The sequence below is a fragment of the Protomyctophum bolini genome (genome assembly GCF_963924005.1).
Source record: "Protomyctophum bolini genome assembly, chromosome: 13".
In the NCBI taxonomy this organism is placed as follows: Eukaryota; Metazoa; Chordata; class Actinopteri; order Myctophiformes; family Myctophidae; genus Protomyctophum; species Protomyctophum bolini.
In genome coordinates, this window is record NC_137874.1 from 9,146,450 (window position 1) to 9,173,358 (window position 26,909).

The 26,909-nt window shown below is 42.1% G+C and overlaps 1 protein-coding gene across 1 annotated transcript; it reads left to right on the forward strand.

The window, feature by feature from the left end:
• Positions 1-12,404: 12,404 nt before the first annotated feature.
• On the forward strand, positions 12,405-12,560 carry LOC308326742 (large ribosomal subunit protein eL39-like; the record flags this gene model as incomplete). Its single annotated transcript, XM_080779751.1, has 1 exon — positions 12,405-12,560. The coding sequence occupies one exon, from the start codon at positions 12,405-12,407 to the stop codon at positions 12,558-12,560; it is 156 nt and encodes a 51-aa protein (XP_080635877.1).
• Positions 12,561-26,909: the final 14,349 nt, after the last annotated feature.

Consider the following 26,909-nt stretch of genomic DNA (forward strand, 5'->3'; position numbering starts at 1 on the left):
ATATTTTATGGAACTTGTTTAAAATGTTTTGAACACTCACTGTGAATCATGGATCTGTTGCTGGAAACGTAATAAATAACCCATTGATTGGGTACACTACACTAAACAAACTGTACAAATTGTATGACTATTTGGATTGTAAATTTATAGACACTAGTCCTTATACCCGTTCCAATATATGAACACCAAATTATGTAGGCTACATTGTGGGTAATGCGATTTAACAGATCATATTATTGATGTACTGTATGTATTTTCAGGTGAACTCTGTCTGGGGCTGGGGGGGAGAGTTAAGGGATGAGTTTGGAAAGTTGGGATGGGCACAACATTTATATTGTTATTTAGCAGGTGTTCCACAAAGTAGATTCTTTGGCCGGGAATCCCTTTTGGTGTTTTAAGCATAATGTTTAGCTAAAAATAGCAGATTTGTGGTCTGCTAGTTTTGAAAAATCGTGAAAATGTAGTCAAATCTTTGAATATATATTCTTTCAAAGCGAACGTTTTTAACTCATATCTTTGCTTCTGGGGCCTGCGCGAGGGGTGCCTGGGAACAGCATATTTTTTAGGCAAACTCTCTTTTTCCCATGACTTTTCCAACCCTTAAGCAGTAAGCTCCCCAGCCCCCTGAAGGCAAGTCAACATTTTGGATGGGAGGGGTGTGAGCTGGAAAACAGTCCACAAATACCTCTGTCATGATGATGGCGGCAGGATAGTCCTGTCAGTGACAGGCGGCCTGTGGTTGCTGATACTGCGGAAATGGCTAAACATAGAGGCAGCTTCATGCTCCTCCAATTGACACTATAAATGTTCGGCCGACCCAATGAGTATAGTTAGGGATCAAGGAAATGTCTCACCGATGCCGTGGGATATTTTATAGAAGTGTATAGGATGACCACACATCACACACGCCTATAAGCATGCTGCTCAGGGACGTGCAGAGTGTTTGAGGGGCAGGGGCTAATATCCCGTAAGAGGGCAAGAAAATAGCAGATCTACGAGCTTGTAGATCAGCCATTTTCGGGGCGCAACCCGGCACTCTTTAGCTATAGAGATGCGGTGTAACAACATGGATTTCTAAACAAATTTGTTCAACGCAAAATGCCGTGTTCAAGTTCAGGAGACTTCGGGGAAAAAAGCAATTCTATGAAGGCTGCCTTCCGGAGTTCCGGCATGGCATGGAAAGGAGAGAGGAGGGCCTTTTGCATTTCTTTCACCATCAGTAAATGCTGCGTCCGTGAAGGTCTGGAAAGGGCAGTTGTTTTACAGACGGGTAAAAGGGCAGGGTCTGAACTGAAGCCCCCTTTGATGTCTATGTGTGCACGTCCATGGAATCTCCCAGGGACCTATGGGTGGACACTTGACCAATAGTTGTGAATGAGAATGAGCAGATATCTATTCTGATTACAATTGTCGGATTGACTTCGAAAACTGAAGCTCTGTGGCTCCATTGGAAATAATACAAATATGAAGTCAACGTGAAACAATAAACACTAAAGGTGACATGTCACTGGTGGTGACATAACAACACAAGGGTCTGACGCAGAACCTTTTTTAGAATGTCCTATATCCTATATATGCATACATACTTTGTCTTTGTTGTTTGGCTTTGGGGAGTTACGGCATCTTTTGTTCAGTCGAGTGAGATCTTGAAATACAGTCCTGGGCTCCCACAAGGCTGCTGCGTGACGCTGGCTCGCTGAGCAACTGGTGGGTTCATATACCCTCAGGGGTCGACAAGGGGATGTTTTTCGATAAACAAAGATTTCCTGTTGTCCACACAGAGGTGCAAACGGATGCTTTTATTGAAGCCAAGTTTATGCCATGCGCTAGGAGGGAACTTCCCCTCCAGTGGTCGGAGCGAAGGCTCAGCGATGGCTGACTCTTTTTCATGTCTGACACGCTTGCTGCGAGCTAGTGAAAACAAACTCGGCCGACCTCAGCGGGGGTGTTGTTGTATGCTCACATAATAGGGGCTCCATTGTCGTCACCGCTAAAACCCCTAAACTTCAGATTTTTTTTTTAATAGTTCAACTATAGCCAATCTACATTGACACGTTGTGAGATTGTAGACTGGCCGTTTTAACTATTCAAAAATGTTTTGCAAAATAGTAAAAAAAAATAATCACACCTGTGTGAAGTGAGTGTTGCAACTCTGTGTGTGTCTGAAACGGTTGAGAAATGACATAGTTACCGTGTGGGGGCCCCTCTACCCTCTACTGTATTGTACTGTCACTGTACACCCGAAATCACCATATATACAGTTAATATGTGCGTGTGTGTTTGTGTGTGTGTTAGGCTGTTTTCGTGCTCAGACGCACCCACCCAGCCAGCCACGCAGCCAGCCACCCAGCCACACACATAGCTCCGTAAGGGAGTGGTTGCACCACTCAAAAAAGGCAAAGAAGTTTAGGGATAAGGGGTTTAGCGATGACAAAAATGGAGCCCTATAGGGGCTATATCTTGCGTCACCCCTTAACCCTTATCCCTAAACGTATTTGCCATTTAAAAAAAAAAAAGGCAAATAAGTTTAGGGATAAGGGATAAGGGTGGCGCAAGACGGAGCCCTAAGTCTGCTACATCTCTCTCTCTCTCTCTCTGAACTATACGTAGGTAGTATCTCTGACCTTTCTTCTGTTTTTTCTTCCTTTTTTGAGGGGCGCCAGCCCCTCCCATGCTCCTATCCCAGCTTGTCTGTTTGTGTGAACACAAGCACGAAGATTTCATTGGCTGATCACCCCACGCAGAGCGATGATTTGATTGGCTGAGCGAAGTATACATATTGAGGATAAAAGTGAGGGCGGCAAAGTGAAGGTGCCAAAAGTGATTGGCCCCGGAAAGACATTTGTGAGGATTTCATTGGCTGAGCACGGAATGTGATGTATATGATAAGAGCGCCCCTGATCACTTCACGCATATGAGCAGCTGCAAAAAATCACACCCGTGTGATTTCTTTTGCAGCTGCTCATATCATTCACTGTCAAGTTGACAGTGTCAACCCGCATGTGTCACTGTGCAACACGGTATACCCGGGTTATCAAATAACATCAAAATGTAACAATCCCCTGTCAACACTTTAGCAGCTGGTGAGTTCAAGTACAGTCAAAAGCCCCCTCCCCCCCACCCAGGCATGAGTGACCTTTGTGATCCATACGTATCTTCATTTGTCAAAACAAATATTACAGAGTGTACTGCAGTTCACACATAGTGGAAATATGTGGAACGTAAGCTACAGCTCAAGACCCACACCTCTATACACTCTTGCTTTGAATTGATCTTTTACATTTCTTGTTATTCATGTCCTCACTGTATTGCATTATTACTGCACTGTTGTTTTTAATGTTTCATGCCTTGCTTTTCTTTTCTTTCTCCATTGCTCTGTGGTGCACTTTGAGCTGCATTTCATGCCATGCATGAAAGGTGCTATAGAAACTAGTGAAATACACACATCACTTCGTGGAGGTGCTGGGTTCAAAAAGTAACATAGGAAAAGAGAAGAGACATAATACAGTCATGTGATGTTCATGTTTTGGTGTGCCTGATGTGTATAAACTAGACTGTTAGGAAGGGACTATAGTGGACAAGAAATTCAGTATAAGTCATTTTAGTCGAGTCGACTAAATCAACTGTAGATTTAGTTGACTAAAATCTTATATTTCGTCGACTAAAACTAGACTAACACTAAAACATTCCGGGTGACTAAAATGTGACTAAAACTAAATGAAGTTTCATTCCAAAGACTATGACTAAATAACATGCACTGAATGACAGGGCATGTGTAATGGTCAGTATCATGTCACATGAAACAAGACCATTAGTTTTGTAAGGTTCGTTAGCGTTATTCACTGTCATTCCACTAGAGGGAGGCCTCACAGACTTTTAACCTATACCAATTTTATACTCTGCAGTTATGTGGAATGGGTTACCATGGTAACCTGCCAGCCTCAAGTCAGTTAGCTCAGTGGTTCCCAAAGTGGGGTCCGGGGACCCCCAGGGGTCCTTGAGGGAGTTCCAGGGGGTCCCCAGCTAAATGATAGTTAGTAACCAAATGGACGCTTATGTGTCTGTAACTCTAACGGGTCCATTTGGTTCCATTTGTACACTCTCAGAGTTACATTAACATTGATTTTACAATATAAATTGGAGTCCCAGAGATAGAAATGCTGGTGGGTCTGTAGACAAATGCATGTCAAACATGGGGGTGCTTGAAATTAAACAGGTTGAGAATCTCTGTTAGAGCCATAAACATATTCTATTATGGAGGGTCCCTGGCATATCTCTTCAAATGGGGGGTCTGCGGGTTAATTTGTGTCAATTTGGGGGTCCTTGACATGAAAAGGTTTGGGAACCACTGTTAGCTTTGTTGTGTACTCTGGATTTCATGTTTCTGCCTCTAAAAAATCGTCTCAAATACCCTTTGTTTTTTCAATTACATCTGTCCACGGAATGAAAGGTTTTATGGTCATGACTTCTTTTTTTTTTGTAAATCTCTAATGGGGAAAAATTAATGGCCGATTTTTGAGTGGTACCAGAAAGCCACGCCCACTGCTTTTCCCTATAACAATGTTGCAAGTCAGATCTTTTTTACATTACGCCTTCTCGCTTACTGTTTACCTGTTTTTAATATTAGGCCTCACATGTCTTTGACCTTGAATTGGATACTGCTGGTGTTATTATTTTGAGGAGTTCCAGGAAAAACATTAACCCATTTAGACATGAGGCTGATAAAAAAGAATCCTGAGTTTTCAGAAAAAACTGTTTTTCTGTGTCAGTGGTGCTCAACATTTTTCATGTCGAGGACCCCCAAAAATTATATGTAATTGGCCGCCGACCCCAGTCTGAAAACATGTAGTTCCAGGGACTCTCCAGAAGCAAAGATTTGAGTTAAAAAACGCTCTGTTCACTCTGAAATAATATATATTCAAAGATTTGCGCCACATTTTCAGGATTTTTCAAACAAATTGCAGATCTTACAAGCTGAAAAAGTGCCGCGCTAACGAGCTATCTATTTTTCAATATAGTTTAAAGTATACAACACAATGCTTTTAAACGCCAAAAAAGGGGTTCCCGTCCAGAGCGGGTTATAAAGTGAAGTTGGCATTGAACCGAGAAGGTTACGTTTGGCAGCGTGCCTTATAGGTTCACATAGAGAAGACTGAAGGCGGATGCTGGGAGGTTGTTTCCAGGTATTCCCGCAGGCAGGGACCATGCAGGCTCCTCTGGAGTTGTTCCGATTACCAATCCTGGTATCGGTTACTCGGGCCGATACCACACCTCAAGTACTCGCTATACTCTGTACTCGGAACCGGCCCCCACCCCCGATACTTTGACCAAAACATCCAAATGACACTATAGGCTGAACTAATGCAACGGGAGCTGTCTGACCCAACACTGTATAGCAAATCACCAAAAACAGCCGATCTATAAGCATGAATGCCAACTAACTGACAAAGTGTCGCTCTGAGATCCATCTGCATCTATGAGAAAAAGGGGGTAAAATGAGTGTTTACTCAACAAAATTAAAGTATGTCGTATATCGGTATCGGCGAGTACTAAAAATGAAGTATACTTGTACTTGTACTGTAAAAATTCTATCGGGACAACTCTGCTTAATACTGAAGTATGGCAGGTAGCCACAAAGAGCCAAACAAACTCTTGGAGGTTCCCCCCTCCATGCAAGACCTCAAACGCATCAAGCAGCAGCAACACAGAACACATCACAATAATGTCCCTGGGAAGCACTGTCTTGCTTCCTCTAATTAACACAGCCCCTGGTCCTTGGAGCTGCATGGAAAACCCATCTGGCGATGCTGGCCACGGGTTTGTTTTCGGAAGCAAAGGTCGTCGTGCCCTTTCTTTGTTCACACTGTATCGATACAGGTTTCAGTTCCTCTATTTTTGTTTGTTTGCTTGCTCTGTAGTACCCTCACTATGTTAAGGTATAGGGAAGGAAGGAGGGTGTTTCTTGTTTATATGCCTTTTCTTTTTCTTTTTCCCAATTCAGCCATACGTATGTATGCCGGTTTCCCCCCATGTGAGTAATAATAGTCCCTGTCACTCACAGCTCATCGGTCTGGGTCTGGGGAGGTTGTAGAACCATTATGTTACTCACAGCTCATCGGTCTGGGTCTGGGGAGGTTGTAGAACCATTATGTTACTCACAGCTCATCGGTCTGGGTCTGGGGAGGTTGTAGAACCATTATGTTACTCACAGCTCATCGCTCATTATGTTGCGAGGACCAATTATTTTATGGGTCGCGAGCACGATTGTGAAATTATGACCGATATCAGATCTCCGATTATTTGCAGGGTCATACCTGCCGATAGCGATAGGGGATTGGCCCAAAGCCTGTTAATAAAGTATTCAATCAATCAATAAATAGCCTATACTCTTTTCCAAGTGTCTGTTTTCACAACTGAATGAGATGTACAAAAAATGTAATGTAGAAAAATGTATATATATATATATATGTTATATTAGATTTTAGATTTTATTTGATTTGGCTTTTGTTCTAGACTAGAGGTAGCCTACTAGACACTTTTGATTTATATTGAACTCATTGATGATTTCTTTTACATTTTTCATTTAAAAAATTTATTTTAAAATTTGCTGGTGAAAACAGATTAAATAATCCGATTATGCTACCGATGAATCGTGCATCCCTAGTCGTGAGTAAACAGCTCTTTATTTTTTGGTTTCGTACATTTTTGAGGGGCCCAGCCCCTCCCATCCCATGAGCAGCTTTCCAGTTTTGTGTGAACTGAAGACAAACATTGGCTTGTGATTGGTTGATCACCCTCATAGCAATGATTTGATAGGCTGAGCAAAGTACATATTGAAGATAAAAGGTGAGGGCAGAAAAGTGAAGACGCCAAAAGTGATTGGCCGGAATTGGCTATAACATTGGCTTTCAAAGTTTGCAGGATTGGCCCATTTTGAACAAACAGCCTCAAATCATGAACGCAGCTTGCAAGCAATTTACGTGAAATCTTTCACAGGCGTTCCTACTAGGCTGAGGAATATATCCCACCGGGGGCCGCGAGACATGGCCAAAGCATTTTCAGGGGTTCCCACTCCCCAGCCAAAAACGTTGAGAACCCCTGGCCTAGTTCAGTCACTGAGCCTCACCGCCGACACAATGCCTTTCGACATCATCCTAAGAAAAATGAGCATATATATATACACCGGTACTGTATAGCCGTCTTGACATGACCCAGCAGAACAAGACTAAACATAACAGAGACCCAATGTCCTGTCCCGTGTTAGTACAGTACAGAACACACGCGTCTGCTCCCAGTCCGTCAGGATGGCTTCCCACTTGAACCAAAACAATAGAGCACTTCGTCAGTCCTGATGGGATATCCTGATTTATGCTATCAGTGTGTATCCATCAAGCTGCTGCTTTATTTAGCTGGAAGAAGAAGACATATAGCCCTGCTTGTGCCATCGGAGCTGACAGTACTGGTGACACCCTATACGGCTGGCTACGCTGTTCATGTCACCATACCATGTGGCCACGTTAAACCATTCTGAACGGGGAACCCCTATAGCATTTTGTTATGCTTTATCTATTGAAAAATAGCAGATCTACAAGTTGTAGATCTGATTTTTTTTTTTATACGTGAAACTGTGGTGCAAACCTTTGAATATTATATTCTTTCAGAACAAACATTTTTTTTACTCATATCTTTGCTTCTGGAAGGTCCCTGAAATTAACAACATGTTTTCAGATGGGGGTCCGCGGCAAATTACATATATTTTTGGGGGTCCTTGACATGGAGATGTTTGAGAACTACTGACATGGGTTTTTCAGAAAACTGTCATAATTTAGAAGACATTTGTAGAATCTTTTCTCAGGTCAAAATGGGTTAAATTATAGCCCTCAAACATCAGCCACAGTGCATGGGATTATTGGGTGCCCCTTAATTTGTTCAAGCCTGAGTCTGCGATCTAAAATAAACTGATAATATCTAAAATGGAAAGCAAGTATAAGACAAAAATGTGAAAATATTTCACTTTGCATTAATGTTTATAGAGACACTACAGTGTTCATTTTTAAATGACCATTCCTTTGGAAAACAATGATTTGATGACATTGTATTTACATCCATTTTGCTATAATTACATTTTTAATTCACCAGTGAAACTATTGTCTAATACAGCTTACGTCGGTCGACGTCCAGATATAAACACTGGCCCCAGGTCTGCTTTGGCGTGAGTCCACACTGACACTTAAATATAAACACTGGCCCCAGGTCTGCTTTGGCGTGAGTCCACACTGACACTGTAAACATCCCAACCTGTAGGGTTATTTGTTTTCCCCTTGTGTAAATTGTTTTGACATTTGAATAATAGTGAGAGAAAAAAACAGGGTGACGTATACTTTGGTCCTGCACACACACACACACACACACACACACACACACACACACACCGTGTTCTATTTATGAGAGCACATCCCCTGCCCTCGCAGACTGGCTCCTAAATTACGCAGAAATTGTTCGTCATCGGTAATGATACGCTTCACCTGTGTCTCATAAGTCAGTGGTTCCCAAAGCGCGGTCCGGGGACCCCCCCAGCGGTCCTTGATGGAGTTCCAGGGGGTCCCCGGCTAAATGATAGTTTGGAACCAAATGGACCCTTATGGGTCTGTAACTCTGAGAGTGTACAAATGTAGCCTTAATTCATGTCAAACTGGAGGTGCTTGAAATGAAACGAGTTGAGAATCACTGCTAGAGCTGTTAAAAAAAAATCTTCTCTTAGGAGGGTCCCTGGTATATCTCTTCAAATGGGGGTCCGTGGGCTAATTAGTGTCAATTTGGGGGTCCTTGAAAAAAAAATTGTAACCACTGTCATAAGTGACACCATAGGGCGTCCATTTATTCCCTTGTGCGATCAATGTGTAAATAATGTACATATTGACCAAATATATATCATGCACCTAAATGCACCTACAATTTATTGTTCAATTTCAGATTCCTTATATTTGCCATTGTGTGTAAAACACAGGAATTTGCTTTGGCATAATGCAATAAGTGTCCCCTTCCCCTCCATGAAAGGGACACCTTGCAGTGACCTCCTGCCATGTATTCTAAACGGCCACATTGAACATTTCAGAATGTTCTTGTACAATATAATATTGGGGTTAAGGGGACAGATTTTAGGTTTGTGTAAGTAATAATCAACTGTATCTTCAACCTTTCTCAAATGCTGACATGAACCCAGCGACCTTAATTAATGATGCTTAAATGCAAACAGCCGGACCTTGAATAACCCAATAACGTAAAAGAGCAATACTTTTCAAAAAACAATTTCAGGAAAAAAGACCCTAAAAATAGAACGCAAACAAGAAAGAGGAGAGAGAGAGAGAGAGAGAGAGAGAGAGAGAGAGAGAGAGAGAGTGAGAATGACAGTGAGTGAATGTGCACTAAGATCTCCCATGGAAAAACAGGGTGGACAAACGGACATCCTGAACGTGCTGTGTATTTATTATGCGTTACTAAAAGGGAAGTCCGGGGCCCACGCAAGTGGCTCCCAGTCTCACCTTTTGCGAGGAATTTCTGTTTTCGTAACCCTCGAACACAAACACGGTTATTATGGCAAGCCAACGACGAGCTGTGTCTGTGGAACTGATATATTGTGGTATCGCTTACCGCTGAAATATGAGCAAAAACATACATGTTTATCAAAGGTCTGGACAAAGTAGCTGAATGATGATGACGTCACTATAAATAAAGTAGAATAAACAATCATCATTACTTATTAGTGTTATCTCTTCAGAGCCACCATAGCAAACTTACATTACTTTTGATCGCTTAAATATAAATCCCATGCACGGCATCCATATTCACAGTTTTAACTCTTTTTTTTTTTCTCAAAGATGTAATTATTTTCTAAAATAGCTGAACACATCACGATGCAACATGTTGTGAGCTTTATTTATTAGCCAAATATCTGTATAGTGATAAAAGGGCTTAACTTGTATTATATATATATATATATATATATAATATATCAACGTGTCACGCTGCGAATATATATAGAGCTCTATTGAGAGCTTGTAGATCAGCTATTTTCGGGTCGCAGAACCCTCAAACCAGCACTCTTTAGCTATAGAGATGCGGTGTAACATGGATTTTGTTCAACGCAAAATACTGTGTTCAAGTTCAGGACCAGGACACTTCGGGGGGAAAAAGCAATTCTCCTGAAGAATTCCGCCATGGCATGGAAAGGAGAGAAGAGGGCATTTGAATTTCTTTCACCATGTAGTAGTACTAAATGCTGCATTCGTGGTCTGGAAAGGGCAGTTGTTTTACAGACGGGTAAAAGGGCAGGGGCCTTTTGATGTCTATGTGTGCACGTTCCTGGGTGTTTTTTATGAATAAAGCTCCAGTGACTACCGTACCATAGTTATTAGCGAAGCAGATGTCTCACGTGCTTTCTCAAGCTCACCTGCCCCCCCCCCCCCCCAAAAAAAAAGAATTGTGTCTTTCTGCCTGTTAAACAACAAATTTATCATCTCAGGCCAAAGGCAGGAGCGGAAACTACTTTGCATGGCAAGGAGTTATAAGTCTGGAGCTAAAACAATGGTGTGCCTCTGTAAAATATGGCAACAGGGTCTCACCTTTGGCTCCTTGTGCTTTCTCCCCAGGCTTATTTACGTAAGCAAGGTTGTGTTCTGTGCCCCATCAGGAAGGGGCGTCGCAGGAAGGCTAAACGTGAGGTAGGAGGATACTGAACACGCTCACAGCGTTGCAGGACTCCAAGTGTGAGCTTATCTGATCTCTCTGGCAGAGTTGAGAAAAGGGCTATAGCACAATTTAAGGCACACGTGTGACCCGTGGAGCAAAAGACCACAGGGGAGCCAAAGATTCACGACATGGTTTTGATTGCGTGCATTGTTTCCAATCACGTGTTACCCTGACCTAAATAAAACTAAATGATATGTCGTATGAACACACCAATAATAACTGTTTCAGTAGAACATAATGAGGGCGTTCCAGGGGGGGTCCCCTGCAGCTAAATGATAGCTCGGAACCAAATGGACCCTTATGGGTCTGTAACTCTGAGAGTGTACAAAACTCTGAGAGTTGTACACTCTCAGTTTTAAATTAACATTGATTTTACAATATAAATTGGGGTATCAGAGATATAAATGAAATTAAATGGGAGTCCGTAGCCTGTTGCTTATCAAACTGGGGGGGGGGGTCCTTGAAATGAAAAGTCTTCTCTTATGGGGGTCCCTGGCATATCTTTTGTAATGGGGGATCTGCAGGCTAATCATTCAGTCATGTTGGGGGTCCTTGACATGAAAAAAGTTTGGGAACCTTATTGCCTATATTCAGTGCACAACACCTCACGCAAAACAAACTACATCAAGCCATATAGTAACCCTTTCGTGCACCACGTGCTATCTTTCATGGTCGGTCAGTTGAGGTTTGAGCCTAATGTTCCCAACATCCTCTCAACATCTCTGCTGACCGTTTGTCCTGCAAACTAACCCTTCACACTTTACAATGACGCCACTTGGCCTTTGACACAGAATCCTACTCGTCTTGTGTTGTTTATCTTGGCAGATTTCCACATGCTTTTCTTTAGGTTTTGTGCTGTTTGTCTCCGTCTTCTGAAAAACTATGGTGTAGTTTGGTGTGAATGTTTGAATAATATGTACACACAAAACAATAACACAGAAATAATAATAATTATTTAATTTACCTTTTCAAAATACACCCCCCCCCCCCCCCAAACAAAGTAAAATGTTTCATTTTTTTTAATCAGTAATTTCATGAAGAAACTAGAAAACATGCCTTGCGGGGGGCACTGGTCTCCACCAGGAGGATAGGAGTGTTTGTTGCGAACGCAGTGAGCACTTACTATGAGACCTAGCAGATCATGTCTGTCTGTGTGTGTCTGTCTGTGTGTCTGTCCCGCTATCCAAATATGGAGTGTGTTGCATCAGCAATCACTCAGCTCCATATATGGGCACAAAAGGGGCCAGGTCCACATATACAGTAACAGCGGGACAGACACACAGACAGACAGACAGACATGATCTGCAGGGTCTCAGCTGCGTTCGCTTCCTGCGTTTGCGCGTCTTACTGGTGATAGATAGTGTATACCTATTTGCGTGATGTCCCTTGTCCCTTTTATGCCCATATATGGAGATTTCTATCTGTCAGTCCATGTCGCTTTTCTGCCCTTATATGGAGATCCCTGATGTCATCAAGGGGACATCAGTGGGGCGTGCACCCTTTTTCTGACTGAATTGGTTGTCCCTGATGTCATGATGACACACTGAGGTTAGATTTGGGGCTGTATCTGATATACATCACTATACCGGTTGGGTTTCCTTCTTTCTTTCTCTTTGACCACCGCCATAGTGGGGTTAAGGACGGTGGACACTAGAATGTCGTCCAACAAGACTTTCAGGATCAAACGCATTCTCGCCAAGAAGCAGAAGCAAAACAGGCCCATCCCGCCGTGGATCAGAATGAAGACGGGCAACAAGATCAGGTACAACTCCAAGAGGAGACACTGGAAGAGGACCAAGCTTGGTCTGTAAGCACACAACAAGATCAGGTACAACTCCAAGAGGAGACACTGGAAGAGGACCAAGCTTGGTCTGTAAGCACAGCAACAAGATCAGGTACAACTCCAAGAGGAGACACTGGAAGAGGACCAAGCTTGGTCTGTAAGCACAGGGCTCACATGCGGAGCATTAGTCTGACATGCGGCCGCATGTCGGACATGCGCTGCTCCCGTGCTTTGCGGTTATGGTTATAGGTTAGGGTTTGAGCGGAGGTTGTCATTTCTGGCCTGGCCAAAATCCATACAATGAGAAAAAAGAGAGGACAAAAACAAGACCTGAGAACTATTAGTGGACAGCTGATTGGCCGTTGCGGTAGAGCGCGACCCTCAATCACCCATTGAAAACCTCTAGTGCTGCGATTGTGCGTGGGGGGAGACGACAATAATTAACACATCTTGCCTGCCGAAAATGGAATTCCTGGAAACGCCCACTGCATGGCTCATTGGAACTCCAGCATCCCCTTTCGTGGAACATCTGCCAGTACCACCACCTGCCTGGCCCGGACCTGGAGGAGAACATCTGCCAGTACCACCACCTGCCTGGCCCGGAACCTGGAGAAGAAGCCATCTGAAGCCTGTCTTTTTTTTGTTTTTGTATAGCCCAAATACTCAGCCCCAGCTCGTCTTTCTATGTTCAAGAACAAAGGAAGAGACGCGGTGGAACTTCGCCGTAAACGCGCCGAGGAGCTCCGTAAGGTGAAGAGGGACGAGCAGATCTTCAAGAGGAGGAACATCGTGTCAGATTCCGACTCGTCTCTGCTTCAGGAGGGGAGCCTTCAGGGCGCCGCTCATCATCCGGCCACGGAGGTTTCCGGGAGCGTTCCAGCGGGGAGGTCCCACCACTCGGCCTGTGTCTTGGGGAAGGCCATGTACATCCATGGCGGATATGGAGGATTCCACGTGTCATTCACTGACATCTACAAGTTGGACACCACCACAATGGTCGGGTCTTCAATAAACACCCATGGCACCCCACCACCTGGTTCAAGCTCTCACTCTGCCTCCATCATTGGGACCAAGATGTTTGTATTTGGGGGCCTGAGTGGTGACGGACAGTGCCACTACAACAGCATCAGAGTGTTTGATACGGAGACCGACTCCTGGCTGAGCATGCCTCCTGCACAGCTTTATCCAAATCCACGCTTTGGTCATTCATCCTTTGCCTACAACGGAGAGCTGTACGTCTATGGTGGCGATAGCTTTCACCTTGCCTTCAATGATATGTGGAAAATTCAACCCTGAGACCTTCTCGTGGAAGAGGGTTGAGCTCAAAGGGAGTTTTCCAATGCCCGGAATGTGCCGTTGCATGCTGGGAAACAACCGCATCGTGAGCTTGTTTGGACACATCGCACCCGAACACGTGTTCATGTTGGATTTGTCCTCGTCAGAGGAAGTTATGGAGCCAGGCAGCAGAGAGAGGCTCAGGGGGGAAGTTATGGAGCCAGGCAGCAGAGAGAGGCTCAGGGGAGAAGTTATGGAGCCAGGCAGCAGAGAGAGGCTCAGGGGAGAAGTTGTGGAGCCAGGCAGCAGAGAGAGGCTCAGGGGGGAAGTTGTGGAGCCAGGCAGCAGAGAGAGGCTCAGGGGGGAAGTTATGGAGCCAGGCAGCAGAGAGAGGCTCAGGGGGGGAAGTTGTGGAGCCAGGCAGCAGAGAGAGGCTCAGGGGGGAGGTTATGGAGCCAGGCAGCAGAGAGAGGCTCAGGGGGGAGGTTATGGAGCCAGGCAGCAGAGAGAGGCTCAGGGGGGAGGTTATGGAGCCAGGCAGCAGAGAGAGGCTCAGGGGGGAGGTTATGGAGCCAGGCAGCAGAGAGAGGCTCAGGGGGGAAGTTGTGGAGCCAGGCAGCAGAGAGAGGCTCAGGGGGGAAGTTGTGGAGCCAGGCAGCAGAGAGAGGCTCAGGGGGGAAGTTGTGGAGCCAGGCAGCAGAGAGAGGCTCAGGGGGGGAAGTTGTGGAGCCAGGCAGCAGAGAGAGGCTCAGGGGGGAAGTTGTGGAGCCAGGCAGCAGAGAGATGGTGTGTGTTGAGTTAATTCAAAGAAAGATTCAAAGAAAACTAGAAAATTTTGTTCCAAAAATGTGTTTTGCAAAAATCCACCTGTTGGTGGCGCTATAACAGGCCAATGTGAAAAGGGTGCAGGGATATATTCCTCCGTCTAGAGAAGGAAAGTCTGTGAAAGATTTCACGTAAATTGCACGCTGTGCTCATGATTTGAGGCTTTTTGTTGAAAACGGGCCAATCCTGTAAACTTTGAAAGCCAATGTTAGCCAATTAGGATGGAATATGAAATATCGGACAGATCCGTCTTGAACACATGACTATAGAGATAGTGTGTAAAGATTTGTGGGATTTTTGGACAGAATCTGGAGGAGTAATATAAAAAAAAAGTGTTTTTACAAAAGTCAGCCTCCTGGTGGCGCTATAACAGGCTGTTCTGGAGAATTTGGGGCAGAGGTTTATCGTTGGCATCCAGGGAGTGTGTGTGGAAAAACACATACACATAGTGTACACATAAACACGCACACGGACGGAGTGCAAAACAGGTTCACTGTATAAACACAGTGTAAATACAATGACATTATTTAGCTTCGAGCACTCTCAGTCTTATATACACCAGTGTAAACAGGTGTATATAGAGGACAAAAACAAACAAACAGCTATAGTGCAAAAAAAAGAACACAAAAACTAAAAGTGCAGAGTAAATTGACCAAGTTCAATACAGTTCAAGGTCAGCTGTTCCAGCAGACTGACTGCCTGAGGGAAAAAAACTGATGTTGAGACGGTGGTACGAGATTTGATGCTCTGCCAGCGTAATTTCGTCAACAAATAAAAACTAGACTAAAATGTTAGGAAGGGACTAGTAGACAAGAGATCCAGCATAAGTCATTTTACACTTGGTTGCATGCTGAAAATAGCCGATCTACAAGCTCACAACATCATTACGACGGCCTTATGGCACGCCAAAATAAATTTTAGTCGACTAAATCACCTGTAGATTTAGTCGACTAAAATCTTATGATATTTAGTTGACTAAAACTAGTCCAGGTGACTAAAATGTGACTAAAACCAAATGAGAATGTGCTGCCAAAAACAACACTGCCTCCCGGCCAGCCACCCAGTAAGTAGTACATGCCAAAGTGTCCCTGAGCAAGACACTGTTGGACCCCGTCAGTCATCATGACCAACATCTGAGCGGCCATCTTTTTCTTCTTTCAAAGTCATCAAAACAGGCCGCGGCCATCTAGGCTGCTGAGCCAGCCTGACGGTGTGCCGCGGGTTCGACTCCCGATCCCAATGGCCTTTGCCGCATGTCTTCCCCCCCCCCCCCCCCCCCCATCTCTCCCCATTTCCTGTCAGTATACTTTCAACCTATCAATAAAGGCACAAGCTGGCAAAAAAATAATATATATATATATATATATATATATATATATAAAAAAGAAAAGAAATCCCCATCAAAACAATGGAAGTCAACATTGTGAGAAAGTACTTTTGATCATTCTAAACATTCATTTGATAAATTGTGACTAATTATGAATTAATAACATTACATTTGATCAGAGGAGACATGCCCACTCACCAATACAGTATTGTTCCTCCATCTAATCCAAAACCTCTTCTAATCTAGAACCCCTGATTGTTGAGATCAGTTAGACATTTACACCATCTACTGGATATTTAGGAACACTGAATTCCAATCCCATGACTTCGAAAATGTATGACTAATTGACTATACTATGCTATACATCAGTGGTTTCCAAACTTTTTCATGTCAAGGACCCCCAAATTGACACTAATTAGCCTGTGGACCCCCATTTGAAAATATATGCCAGGGACCCCCATAACAAGATTTTTTACAGCTCTAGCAGTGAGCAATGAACCCGTTTAATTTCAAGGACGGCCAGTTTGACATGCATTAGTCTACGGACCCCCATTTAATGGCATTTCTATCTCTGGGACCCGAATGTATATTGTAAAATCAAAGTTAATTTAACTCTGAGCGTGTACAAATGGAACCAAATGGACCCGTTGGGGACCATTTGGTTCCATTTGTACACTCCTTAGAGTTACAGACGACCCATAAGGTTCAAACTATCCTTTAGCTGGGGACCCCCTGGAACTCCCTCAAGGACCCCTGGGGGTCCCCGGACCGCACTTTGGGAACCACTGACTTAAAGTGCAAGATTGGGGTAAATGACATATAGCAGTAGTCCTGATGGTAACAGGTACGGTCGCCCCTTTTCCATCTCGCCACACTACTCTACCTAGTTGTAAATAACAAACATATAATTCATGTTGGTGATTATATAAAAAGGTATTATCATATTAATTTATCATTGTTAAGTTCACTCTGTATATCCACAGGCATAATAGCCATAACAAAACATGGGCTACTAAGAAATGTCTTTAATAAAACGAAATTAACTGCTAGGTCCTAAATGATTCAAGCAGTCACCGTCTCTGTCTCATGTTATTCTTTCTTAATTGTACAGAGTATAGAGCAGGGGTGCCCACACTTTTTTGACTTGAGGTCATGGGCACCCCTGCCCTAGACATCTAAGGGAATGTAACAACAGGTATCAGTCAAAAGGCCCGTCTAGAGTTTGAATGGACAGGTATCGGTCAAAAAGGGAGACATAGAAGAGGATGGACGGGTAGAGAAGGATCAACATGGAATGTCAGAACAGGTCAGCTCCATATATGGAGATCTAAGGGTTTGAGGTAGAGGTCAGATGTAGAGTTGCTGGACGGCTCCATACTGTATATGCAGATCTAGGTGATGATCCAGTCTGATATGCCCACAGCCACTGAGACACAGACTGAGTTAAAAAAAATGGTGGCATTTTATCATGAACATTAGTCAGGACCAATTATATGAAGGTTGAAAAGTGGTCCTTTGAGTTTCTACAAGCTCAGTTTAGTGCTATAGCACCACCCATTGGCCTTTTTTTCTGAAGTTGGTCCTAATTTGGCTTCCAAGATTTCATCCAGTAACCACAATCCCCTTCAATTTATGAACTCTCCTATACTTATACTGGTATCAGAGGATGAGGTTTCGAAGACACTAATTGCTCTGAAAGATTCCTCACCAGGTTATGATAATATTGATAGTAAATTGTTGAAAACCATTCATGAGTATATTGTACAACCTCTTGCTCACATTTTCAACCTTTCATTGCAACAGGGAATAGTTCCCTCTGAACTAAAAATAGCCAAGATTATCCCTATTCACAAAGATGACCCAGACATTTTCAACAATTATAGACCTATTTCCATTCTGCCTGCTATATTCAAAATACTCGAAAAATGTGTTTATCATAGACTAATTGAACATCTAAATAAGCACAACATATTTATCAGTACGGGTTCAGAAAGAAGCATTCTACATAATATATGGCACTTATACACCTATAGTAGTAAATTAAATATACAAAGCTAGAGATAGAAAGGAAAATACTATTGGTATCTTTCTGGACTTTTAATACGGTCAATCACCATATTCTTCTCCAGAAACAATGCAATTCTCTGGTTCAAGAGTTATCTTGAAGACAGACAGCAATTTGTAGCCTACAATGGAACTAATTCTCCTCTTCACATGCAATGCGGGGTGCCTCAAGGATCAACCTTGGGGACTTTGTTATTTTTGATATATATTAATGACCTGTCAAATGTCTCAGATAAACTGTCTAAAATCTTGTTTGCAGATGACACAAGCTGTGTCCTCTACTCTCATAAAGATCCCAACACCATTATTAAGGTCTTGAATGAAGAACTTCGTAAGATGTTCATTTGGTTTAGGTCCAATAAATAGATTATCACTAATTTAAAAACTTCATATGTTTTGTTCTTAAATCGCATAGTTTGAACAAATCATCTAAAATATATATTGATACTATCCCCATAACTAATGTGTGCTCCACACAATTCCTTGGCATTATGCTTGATGAATCATTATCCTGGAAATCACATATGTCTATATCTACAAAAATTGCTAAGAGTATTGGTATCTTACGTAAAACCCGTCATTTGATCAGCTCTGAGGTAGCCACTATGTTATATTATTCTATGATTTATCCGTACATTAATTATTGTAATAGTCTGGGCTAGTACTCATCAGACCAAACTTGAGCCATTATACCGTCTTCAGAAACGAGCTGTAAGAACAATAAGTTGTGTACATACAAGACATTCTTCTCAGGCTTTATTTAGTCGATTAGGTGTGCTCAGTGTTTACCAGGTGAACCATCTTCAAATTGGTCTATTTGTTCATGGCTCACTGGCGAAAACCCACCTTTTTCCATAATCTATTTTGTTATAATTCTCAGGTTCATGATTATCCAACACGTAGCTCAAATCACCTCAGACCTCCAAATGCCCGTACGTCTCAATCTCAATTTAATATAGGCTTCAGAGGGTCTAAAATATGGAACTCCCTACCTTTACACACACCACACACACCACCACAACGTCCCAATAGCTATAGGGTAATACGGTACGGAGCTGCACTACGGTAATTAATATGTTAATTTATGTCACTAGAAAAGTGACACAAATTCAACGTTTGCCACCTGGAAAGTACTACAAAAGGGGGTTAATCAAACAGAAACTACAACATTTGGCCAACCTGGCGGGAAGGAAAGTACAGGATAGGGAAAACATTTGGCCAACCTGGCGGGAAGGAAACAAGATATTCAACAGTTGGTACTTTGAAGAGATGTGAAGAGATGAAATCTGAAACCTGAAACTAGAGAAGAGAGAAACTAGACTAAAGACCTTGGTACGGGAGGCCGGGTAGCAGAGCACAATGGACGGGGGTCGCACGAGGGACCGCTGGGTACGACCCGGTTCCTGCACAACCCAGTTCCTGCACGACCCGCCTGCCCATTATGCCTGATTATCCCAGATTCAACCCATACCCCGGGGAGAACTACACTATAACTGACGTAGATCCAGGGTCGTCCAGCTCGTAGATTCAATGTTGTCAACGTCGGGCACCAAATTCAACATGCTCGTAGATTACACGTCGCGTCGGGCCAATCAAAAACAGATTCAACACACACACGGCAAACACATGCGCGCACACACAGACACAGACAACCCCCCCCCCCCCACAGACACACACACCCCCACACACACCCTTAGGCCCATCACAATTACTACATAATAAGTATTTGTGATAATCGCAATACTTTTGGGATAATAGTCATAATCGCTCCCATGTTAGAAAGTAGTGGAAGTAGCAGATCTAGGAGCTCAAAACTGTTTTGATCTCATAGATCTGCTACTTTCACAATTCATGCATTTGTTTTTGCAATTTAAATAATGTATTAATACTTGTGACAGGCCTAATGTACCTCAATGTACCCAGGCTCCAGGGGTACATTTGGGGATTCCAGACAACATAGCGCGCCCACTATCGTTGCCCGGGCGAGGAGACCCTCGACCCAACCCCCGACGTTCCAAGATCACTGTCCTGGCGGGGAGACCCTCAATCCAGCCCCCGGTGTTCCCAAGGAGCATTCCAGACATCAAGGGCAGCAGGCATCATATCCTTTAAAAAGGAAAAAAAGATAGTGTAATTAATTTTTGTTTTTTTAAGAAATTACTCCCCTTGTCCCCCATATATGGGGACCAGGTTGGCGGAGGGTGTGTAGAGCCCAGGATCACATTAAATAATTGACACGGGGGTGAAAAATGGGTTACAAAATCGTGGGTTAAAAAATATTATATAAAAGAAAAAAGACACACCCGTCGGCCACCAGCCTACTTGAGAACGATGCAACTTGGGAACCTAATAACCATTGTCAACTTGTCATAGCACCCGTTTTAACTGTCTGTCTGTGTCCCTTTCTGTACGTCTGCCTGTGTGTGAAGAGTGCAAACAGACTGTGAAAAGTGGACTGGTTAAGTAATCAATTGGCAGGTGTGGGGTTGCCATGGCAATCAATTGGCTGAGGCAGAGGCTGGAAATTGTGAGGGGATTTAGGCTGATTAGGCCCACTGGCAGAGCCTGACCAGGTGTGCTATGACAAGTTGGAAATAGCCGATCTACAATCTCACAACAGCTCGCAGTGCAAGGTATTGCCACTGCAATGCTGTAGCTACAAAAAATACAATCTTTCTAACAGCAATGATGAATACTACTTAAAAGTATTTATAAGCAGTATTGGAATAAATACTCTCATGTCTGACTTGAAGGACAACTTTCTTTATTTTCAACCAAGGTTCATGTTTTAGGTTGTGATTAGAGAAAGTAAAAGATGAGTGTTCATTTGTTTATTTTCATTTGCTGCTTTCTTTCGTTTTAGTGATTTTAGCTATTTTTGAAAGGGGACGGGGGCATACGAACATGGGGCTAAATACTTTTCTTTTACAAAATGTTATGACAATTTCTTTAATAATATTTATAATAGCCATACTAGACCCCAGGAAATTACATCTGGATCACGGGATCAACTGAATGTGAAGGCGGAAACTGGGGGATGCCATACTGTGTGTCATAGGCTCAATATGTCAGTTTGTCACCTAACCCTTGACATTCAACAGATCCTGTGATCTTTTGTGGCCAGATGTAATTTTATGGGGTCTAGTAGGACTATAGTAAAAATTAAATCGCTATAACATTTTGTAAAAAGAAAAAAAAAACATATTTAGCCCCATGTTCGGGGGTCGGTGGCCAATTACATATATTTGTGGGGGTCCTTGACATGAAAATGTTTGAGAACGTCTGACTGAAAACTGTCAGGATTTAGAAGGCATTTGTAGAATAGTCCTCAGGTCTAAATGGTTAATGTATGTTTTGTATTAAATATTAAAAGAAATCTGCAAAGTAACTAATGTTTTCAAATAAATGTAGTGGAGGTAAAAGTATAATATTTGGATCCGAGATGTAGGTAGGGGTTAGTAGAAGTAAAAGATATTGGGGAAAAACTCAAAGTGAAAATACCTCAACATTTCAAGGAATGACCGGAAGTACTCAAATTCCCTCGAAAACTGTTTAACATTGTAACAACATTGTAGTAATCTTGCAATAACATTGTAACGCTAATGACATTGTAAAACTGTAATAACATGATTGTAACATTGTAACAACACACTCACCGGTCTGCCGGGTCCACAGGCCAGGGAGAGGCAGGGAGCCAAATCTGTACCTCTCCCCCCCGCTGTTCTGAGGAGGGTTCCAAGAGCACCAGGCATCATTCTCCTTTAAAAACAAACAAAAAAAGTATATATATTATAAAAAGACCCGTCTGAAGTGAGCTGTACTGTACTGTACACACATAGCTGTCTATAGGAGTGCATGCACCACTCAAAAATCACCCGTGTGAAGTGAGGGGTGCTCATAATCATCATCAAGATTGGTGGTCCCTTAGTGGTCCCTAGTGTTCCCACTGACATCTGACTGGTTAGCGGATTTGCTAGTCTACATATGACATACATTTTCCCTTCATTGTCAATGGCAATTAATGTTTTGATGTTTAATTTACGTCATATTTGAAGGAAATTTGACCTAATTTCTCCTGTCATTGGCAAATATTGATTCGTGTGGGGACAAATGCTGTATTAAAAAAGAATCACTCGTGTGAAGTGAGGGGTGTCTTATCATCGTACATCATCAAGAAAACTGTTTGAATTGGGCATAGCTTCGCCGTCGAGAAAGACGTGACATTACTCAGTTAACCCATTTTGGGCTGCGGTCGATTAAAAAAAAAAGGCTTCTAAATCCTAACATTTTTCTGAAAAACCCATGTTTCCATGTCAAATAGAGCTTGTAGATCTGCTATTGTTGGACATTGTTATATAGGGAAACTGTTGGACGTTGTTATATAGGGAAAAACATAAGTAGGCTACAAGTTTAAAAAAAATAATACTTGAGTATTTCAATTTCCAGTACTTTTACTTCACTTTCACCACTACTTCATCTATAATATTGTAGCATATGTGTGTGTGTGTGTGTGTGTGTGTGTGTGTGTGTCACACACACACTAAAGTAACCAAAAAACAGCCTAGTAGAAAAGTAAAATGTATTAAAAATCTGAAATAATCCAGTATTAGGCTAAATAAAAGCTTAATATCACATCACACAAAACAACAATGCTTCTATAACTCAGTGGTTCCGAAAGTGGGGTCCGGGGACCCCCAGGAGTCCGAGAGAGTTCCAGGGGGTAGCCAGGATCCATTTGGTTCCATTTATACACTCAGAATTAAATAAACATTGATTTTACACTATGAATTGGAGTCTCAGAGATAACAATTCCATTAAATGGGGGTCCGTAGACTAATGCATGTCAAACTGGGGGGTCCTTTAAATTAAACAGGTTGAAAATCACTGCTAGAGATCGAGACAAATATTCTTAAGGGGGTCCCTGGCATATCTTTTCAATTGGGGGTCCGTTGGCTAATTAGTGTCAATTTGGGGGTCCTTGGTATGAAAATGTCATAGTTTAACCAAATGTACCCTTATTATATATAAATATATATATATCTTTAACTCGAGATAGAATGAAACCAAATGGACCCGTCAAGAGTAAAACATATTGTTAAATACCTGCATTAGGCTAATTCATTTACCATAAGTCTTGTACAATTAGATGTAAAATAATTGTCATTTTGATCAACGTTTGCCTGCCATCTCCAATGGTACCAAAACAAAATCAATACAGCATGGACAAACAAACTCTTATCCAACGACAACATTTAAATAATGGACCTTGGACCCTGATGTGAAGGGTTGAAAAGCACTGAGCTAAGCTAACAGTAGGCTAACACCTGAAAACACTCACCGGAGTTTGTTCAGCTGATGGACATAAAGGCCTACTTCCGTTTCCACAGCTTCTTAGTTGTTTGGTTTTTCATCAGCCTCGTAAAAACACTGACGACTCTCATTAACTCCATGTAGGCCTGGCCTACATGTCGATAAAAGTTACATTAAAACAAACGGATTGTTGTAACAAACACTGTCTCTAGAGCATGTGTGGTCGTGGTGGTGGTGTGACCAAAAGGTGGCGTGCACGAGCTGATGACTTAAATACATGCACGTGCGATATTATGGATCCCACTTCAACTCAAGCAACCCCCCCCCCCACGCGCTCAGAACCCCCACAGATGCGCGCGCGCGCACACACACACACACGCACGCACATGCACACAGACGTGATAAATTAATGTTGTGTTAAACAAAATAAAAATGCATTGATCTAATAGATCCCTGCTTGCTCTGGGAATACATTGAATCTTGACCATTAGGTCAACATTTGTCAGATCCTGTGTCTAGGTGAGACATGACCTTTGACACAAACTTAATAGAAGGGTAGGGAGACAAAATACAATCACCCCAATTGTATAAGTTATATATTGTATTAACATACTCTACCATACAGATTGAACAATATTACATTTTATTCATAGAAAACTGTTACATAGTGAGGCATTAAGTGTTATGGTTACTGGTTAGTAATTAGAAAAGACACAGGTATGGGTAGAATTAGAATATCAATCAAGCTTTATTTCACTCCAATAGGTCCATAAACAATACAGGGGACAACACAACGTAAAACAGCAAGAAAAACATTTAAATCTAAACAAAAATCATACACTCTCCAGAAACAGTAAGAGTACAGTATCTGATACTGGTCTTCTTAGGCATGGTCAAAGTCATGATTAATTTTTTTCAGACATTCAACCTCATTGTAGAGAAGCACAGAAACGTATTAACACTAGTAACAAAAACAGTAACAATATGACAGTCAATATGTTTTCAGCAATTTAGGACAGTGAGTCATCCATAATAAGTCTGTGCTTATTATGCAGAGAGAGAGACCTGCATTCAGATTTGATTTGAATTCACCTTGGCTTGACATTTTCTTTTTAGTATTATCAAACAAGTATTCAATAAATGAATTTTAAGTGTAAAGTAAAGAAGTGGTCCAAGTCTATGGTATATTCACACAATGATTCGTCTACTCCTGGGCTGGTCAAGTGGGCAGCTGGTATAGACCACCAGTAGGTAGAAACATAACATGCAACGGTAACCAACAGCATATTTATTTTAATACTTTCTCCGTTCTTTTATCTTTTAGTTAAAAGAAAATTACAGGTGGGTAACAAATAGCAATGATTACTTTGCATTTATATTAACAAAACAAAAAAACAGGCAAACATTGATCAAAATAACAATTCTTCTACATTCTGTAATTGTGTAGACTTCTTGTAAATTAAGTAATGCAGTTGTTTAACAACAATTTAACCCTTGAGAGCGTATAACATTTTATGCGCAAGAGTTAAAGGTATATAAGGGTCCATTTGGTTACCAACTCTCTATCATTTAGCTAGGGACCACCTGGAACCCCCTCAAGGACCACTGGTTGAAAACCCACTGACTTACCCATTAAAACCGGGAAAGTATCTGTGCCACATTAGATCTGATTTTATACTTTGGCGATTCAAAAATAGCACATCTTTACTTCCATTTAAAAAATCAGCCTAAGGTCTTAATGGTTTAATAAAATAAATAATATCACTCAAGTATACCATCTTTAAAGGTTAAAGGGGAGTGACAGACTTGTTTAGGGGTTAAGGCCAATAAATGTTTCAAAAGAATCCATCAAGGTCAGACCCCCAACTCTATTCTAATTACAAAGTTACAAACACGACACTAGACAGGCTACTCATCTCCATCCTCCTCTTACAGAGGTACTACACTATACGACAAATACTCTACTGGTTAGCAACTGTATTCTCTTAATTTATATAAGAAGTATGTTCTGATTAACCAGATCACTTAAGCCCTTTTTTTTCGGAAAGAACATTTCATTTTAAATAACAAATAAATTGTGAGAGACAAATATCCATTCAGCCTCCAAACAGTTCTGTGTTCTGAATGCCAGACCACGCCCAGTCACTAATCTGATCAATGAATTGCAGCTGTAGCATCTTGCTCCGTCGTCTACAGCGACTGAAATCCAAGCCAGCAGAATGGATTTAATACCTGGATGTGGTTCTGACATACTGTGGGCAATCAGTCCCTCATGGAGGTAGGCAGATCTGAGAGACAACATGCAGGAGTTCTGAATGATGTAAATGTGTAGTTCCGTTGGGATGGAGTATGTATTGGGCCAGGAGTGACCCGGTTCTATCTGAGCCAGGCTATCGATCTTCAAGATGAAGTCCTTCACAGGAAGCACAGGCTGGAGAACAGATAGACCATGACGGGAGCCAACAGAGCAGTCAGCAGGATGGAGCAACCCCTAAGAAAGACTATTTTTAGCATTTCTTGTACATAATTTGAATCGAGATATCGCTCGATTAAACTGAACCGTTATGGAACAACAGCTTTGACATGGATTATCACATTTTGAGCTAAACAAAAAAACACTCATTCTGATAATACTTATAAATAATAATGTGCGTGTGCGCTCATGCGTACCAGTGTGCTGTAGAATAGCTGTGGGGGGGGGAAGACAGTCCCAGGGTGGAGGTCAGGACGACACGTAGGCTAGATGGTACAGCAGCTCCACTTCCATCAGCATGGCCTTGTGTATCACAGGATGAACTTCCCGTTGTTCCCCACCAAACTCACTGGACACAACACATTACACATTACGGTTACTACCTGCTCCCAGGTTCTACAGGGGTACTATACGAGAGCATCCTGACCAACTGCATCTCGGTCTGTTTTGGAAGCTGCAGTGCAAGTTGTTGTTTCTTGAAAGTTATATTTAAAATAGTATAGCCCAATCGGACCAATAAACCAGTGGACATACTGTACCCCTAAAAGGCCATAATATGTATTATTACTCTTGCCATTATCTTGCTGTTATATTTCAAATTACAGCCCAACATACCAGTGATTATATGTCAATTTATCATTAATACAATTATGTCCAGCCAGCCACCCTTACCTTTCTCAGTTGATGTTCACAGAGAACAGGGCCCCCTGTTGGCTAGCAGGGAAGTTAGACCAGGGTAGCAGGGAAGAGACAGGTGGACCAACGATCATTTCTGTCTTCAAGCCAGGTGAATGTGGCAACCAGCTCCTGCATGACAGAGACTAGCACTATATAAACAGCATACAGTACAGTATGACATGTCATTGTCAAATAAATATTATACAGAGAAAAGAAAGCAGACATGCAGTCAGATATACATAGTAATAAACAAAACTAACTTGACAAACAAAGGCTTTTTCTTACTACATCTCAAAGGCAAATATTAAACTTTTCACTGAACCACATTAATTTGATTAAACCTTAGTAACAAGTTACTACAATACTACAAATTAGTCAAATTTGACTACATTTACTTTGTTACTTTAAGTATAGATTACATTTAA